Consider the following 4858-nt stretch of genomic DNA (forward strand, 5'->3'; position numbering starts at 1 on the left):
GTCGATGTATTAAAACTCTCAATCCAAAGCAAATAAAGAGAACGGGAAAAAGTTACCCTGCCCGAAAAACAACGTGTTGCTGTAACTGCAGGTGGCTCCACAAGCAGTGTTCATTTTTATTTAGTTTTAACCTTTTGGCTAAAATGTCATTTAGTTTTTGCCATAATTTAGTCACCAGAATTGTCTTAGTTGTAGTCGACTAATTATATTAAAAGAATTTTGTCGACTAAAGTATCTGTAAATATTTTTCCCGTCAATTTTGCTTGAATTATCGACACAAAATGTATCACGTTTCCACCAGTTTTGGCACAAAGTTATTGTTTGAATATGCAACATGTAGAAAAACAGATTAGACTTCTTTCAAACATCTTTATTTTTCTGACCAGTTAGTCTGCTCTGCATTGTCCATAACAAATCGTATGTTGCGTTCTTTATTAACAAAAATGTCACTGGAAATCAAAAATGAACACAAAACATGCAACAGTTAACTTCTTAAAAATAAATTTGGTTAATTACTACTGCGTTAATGATCATTTAGACGCAACGTCCAAGACAATCAAGCCACGACGTTCTGCAAAAAGCACAACGGAAAACTGAATCAATCGTAACATAATGTTCCACCGTTCTGTGTGACACCAACCGGTCCACCCGACACACTGCTTTGCAGACTCCAAGATCACGTTCGGGAGCAGACACCCGCTCGGCTTCACCCACCTGAGGGTTGTCCATGTACCACAGCAGGTTGCCCTGCTCCGTGTCCAGGATGAAGTACCGGCGCAGGAACCTGCCGCTGTTCTCGATCTCCTCGATGTCCAGGAAGCCGCAGATGCGATTCTGTCGGTCCACGTACGGCATCGCGACCCCGGCCAGCTCGGCCCGCCCTGGGGCATCACAGGAACTCTGGGGGAAGAGGGCGGAGGAACAGGTCGGGAGTTCAGTCGCGGTCACCCTGCTCAGAACGTCAGGCCAGGTTGGGCAGAACGTTCTCTCTCTCATTAGTTGTAGCCCAACTGAAAACATCCATGAAAATCCTACTGACCCCTGGAAAGTCACCCGGCTTGCACTGGTCACATTTACAGTTACTCTACGAGTCGTTCCCGGTTACAGTAGATTTTCGATTCCAGCAGATGAGTTACGGTACCCCGGCTGTCGTTGTAACGCAGTGATGGATTCCTGGGGCGCGGGGGGCGGGGAAGGGTGGCTCCGCCATTTATCCAAAGCTTATCGATCACGTCTATAAGTTGGGTCAACACAACACCGCCTTACTCAGATTCGCATACGCCAGCGTAGATAAGCCTCGCTAACTGCTTCTGAAGGAAAGCATCATAGGCAGACGAGATGACGATTGCGTTGTCTGGGCAACGTGACCAAAAAAAAAAAAAAAAAATCACGGTGGTGACAGCATCTTGCTGAGGGTCTCTTGTGGACGCAGGACTACCTAAACAAATAAACAGCTAAACGGTTGAAACGTGGGCACAAGCCTGGGTGTTCCATATAAACAATCCTCCCAAACACACACCCAATCTGGTTTGGTATAGTTAAAGCAAACAGACCATAGCTACTAGGAGATTCGACTCAATGGGGTGGGCATTTATCAAAACTGTGCTGGTAGTTACGTCTCCACGAAGTTTGATATTGTGAAGAAGTCCATGTCAGATAGCTAAACTGATGTATTGTACACGTTTATCACAGGGGGATGAAATGTTTCAAGCTCTTTTATTTCTTGTTATTTTGACGATTATGAATGAATGACAGAAAGTGAAAAGTCCAAACTGAACATCTCAGAAAACGAATGCAGCAGCATCTCCGTTGTCTGCAGGCCAGAGTTGTATTCACGTTAAAAGCCGTGGAGATTTATCCCCTTTATAATCCTTTACTTCCTTCTCAGAGTTTCTCTTTTGTCTTTTTTGTTTGTTTGTTTGTTTGTTTGTTTGTTTGTTTGTTTGTTTGTTTGTTTGTTTTGAACAGGTGAGAGGCTGAACTTAGCGCAAGTGAATACTTCACAATAATTCCATCAGTTTCTGTCAGCTTTTACTTTGCAAAAGTCTTTGTCTCCACATTTTGAAAACACCAGAGTGTATTTTGGGTCAAAAATGCCGGCAAATAATTAACATTATGCTTTTTTTTGGTCCATCTTCCACCTCCTCCTCTCCTCCCCCTTTTTTTTTTTTCAAAAGATCTGTTTCATCAGCAGCTGCAGAGACGGTCACTTAAACAATCAAACTTCCTGAAAGATTAAAGACTTGTTTTAGTATCACGGCAACTGTTGAGTCAGCTAGACTTCTGATTCCAGCGGACGAGCTGGACTTTAAAAATGTGAACACACGCACAGACTTTTTGCTGATTAGAGGACGTTATTTTGATAAAAACATTTAAATCAGTCAAACAAAATGTAATGCTTCATTCCTAACAAGTTTTTTTGTTTTTTTTGGCAAATGGAGATCCTCATTTGTCTTGTCCAGTTCTTGATCAATCGGACTTGATCAAGAACTGGTCAAGATTGTTCATTCCTACAGATCCCAATCTGTAGGAATGAAGTCCTTCAAGCTTCCTGTAGATATCAGCTGCTGTCACCTGGGTTTCAGTCCAGTTTTTATCCCTGACCACTCTCTGAGGAATGTTTGTTTGCTAAGCCATTTATCTCTGAAAACAATTCAGGAATTAAAAAAAAGGCTCCTAAACTCAAGAGATGAACAATCCTGTACACGTTGGAATGGCATTTGGTCTGGGCTTTGACTGGGCCACCCTAAAGCATGGATATACTTTGATCTAAGCCGTTACTCTGTAGCTCTGGCTGTCTGTTTAGAGTCCTTCTTTTCATCTCCCAATCAGCTCTGACCAGCTTCCCCACAGCATGCTGATGTCACCACTATGTTTCAGAGTTGGGATGCTATGCAAAGTATTTGATTACCTCAGATCGATGTGTGCATAGAGTAAAAAGTTAAATGTTGGTCTCATTTGACACCTTCTTTCATATTCTTGCTGTGTCCCCTATTGTTTGTCTTTCTTCTTGTCAGATTTTCTTAGCTTTCCTGTCAGCAAAATTCCCCCGCGCCCCAGTTGGGGATTTCTGCAGCTCCTCCAGAGTCACCATGTTCCAACTTTTCTATTAAACCGAATAAAAGTCCCCAAGGGACACCCATTGTGACAGATTGCTGGAGATCTGTGAATCTGTCATATCTTTGACTTTTCCACACATTTTGAAATCTAAAGAAATGAGATCTGGCCCTACACTTAAATCTAACCAACACATTTGGACCTCATACGCCACATCTGCTTTAGGGTTTCAGAGCCCACAGAGCATCTGAAAGAATAAAAATCAGGATATTTAGTCGTTTTTCCCTTCATGAGCGCACTCCTGTTTTCCTCCTCTGAGGAGATCCCAGTGGCCCCCATCCTGCTGTAATCACACAGTAAAAAAACAAAACAAAAAAAAAACTCCGTTTTGGTGGATATAAATTGGGATCAGCTGATGCGGCTCTCTGTCTGCCATCACTGCGGTATAAATCAGTTTAATCATCACTAACAACAATCTGCCCAAATCCCTCCCTGTGGATCAAGCTGCTGTCAGTCAGAGAGGCCTGACACTTCGGGCCGTTTCCCCCCCACTACCACCAGTAAACCGACTCTCCTACGGCCCCGAAACCCGTCCGAGTATTCATCCCGGCGGGTTCTGGTTCTGCGCACAACCGCCGCGAGGCCAGCGGGACCAGTTGGGAGCGAGGTTTACTTACATAGTTCGGCTCAGTCCGAGTCCAGTGTGGAAGCTGTCCGGGTAAAAAAAAAAACGTCAAGCTACACGTAGAAGAAACACCAACGACTTCCGGTTTAAACGGTTAAAATAAAGGTCTCCTTTCCACAGCGCCGCCACTTCCGGATAGGCTTCATCGTAAAATGCCTGAACTGATTATTATTTTCTTTTCATATATTTTATGTGTTTCATCCCGTAAACATTGAGTGTCAGGAGGTAATGTTATATGTATCCACTGCACCCCAATTTTATTTACTGTCAGCAAAAATCAGAACTTTCAATTTTTGTTAGCATCTTCACTTCTGCTCCAAACATCACAGCTGGTCTCAATCTGGAAAGCTTCTCTTTTCTGTCACATATCGCTCCCAACAATCTCCGTCCACTTCTACTTGCTTATGCTCTCTTTTTCACACCTTTTATGCTCTGCAAGTTCTTCAAATGGACTCATACACCTAGAGTCCCTCTAATCTTTCAAGCTTTACTAATCTTAAAGTCTCTGTTTGATTCTCACTCATTGATTCTGTCTGACATCAGCTAATTTCTCCTCTCTCCACATTTCTCAGTACAGACAACAGAAATCCCAGATGTGACCACAACCCCACTACATCTGGAACTCCTCTGTCTCTTTCACAGCACACCTTACCACTGTCTCACTGTTCTGAAATGTTCCACACCGCTCCCCATTTCCTCATACGATGCTACTGTTTCACCATCCAGACTATTTCCTTCTGCAAATATCACCTTGCTCTGAGATGTCTTCATGACCTCATTTGTGAACCAGTCCATCACCAATGGAGACGATCAGTGGCTAAAAGCAGATTTCTGGTAAAATCTACAAAACTTACCTCACACATCTCTGCTGTCTTGCTGTCCCAGCTCCTACTGTGTGCTGTCCTAACATACTTCCTCAAACAGTGTGACAGTTCCTCTCCTGGCACTGTGTCACCCGCTTTCTCTTTATCCAGTTTTTCAGCAACTCTCTCTGACCTTTTCTAAACTTCTCCATCTATACTGTCAAAGCAAAGATCCTATCTGTACTGGTCTTCCGGGCTGTTGGCTGCCGCTAAATGATTTTTGAAATGAACAACTTTTTCCCATGTGTTCATA

At 43.2% G+C, this 4858-nt stretch overlaps 1 protein-coding gene across 6 annotated transcripts in view; it reads right to left on the reverse strand.

Moving 5' to 3' along the window:
• plekha1b (pleckstrin homology domain containing, family A (phosphoinositide binding specific) member 1b) overlaps positions 1-4620 on the reverse strand; it is a 17368-nt gene extending 12748 nt beyond the window's left edge. For 5 of the 6 annotated variants that reach the window (XR_477221.2, XR_001663809.1, XM_007565205.2 and 2 more), the window contains exons 1-2: positions 4597-4620; positions 715-900 (exon numbers count right to left, since the gene is read on the reverse strand). Coding sequence is in view for 4 of the 6 variants with exons in the window: in XM_007565205.2 (XP_007565267.1) it covers positions 715-900; positions 4597-4605 (195 nt within the window). In the remaining 2 variants the exon portion in view is untranslated. Of the gene's footprint in view, positions 1-714; positions 901-3734; positions 3837-4596 lie in introns of those variants that run through there. The other variant, XM_007565207.2, reaches the window with a different exon arrangement.
• Between the last annotated feature and the right edge of the window lie 238 nt (positions 4621-4858).

The sequence above is a fragment of the Poecilia formosa genome, unplaced genomic scaffold, assembly GCF_000485575.1.
Source record: "Poecilia formosa unplaced genomic scaffold, Poecilia_formosa-5.1.2 Scaffold173, whole genome shotgun sequence".
Lineage (NCBI taxonomy): Eukaryota > Metazoa > Chordata > Actinopteri > Cyprinodontiformes > Poeciliidae > Poecilia > Poecilia formosa.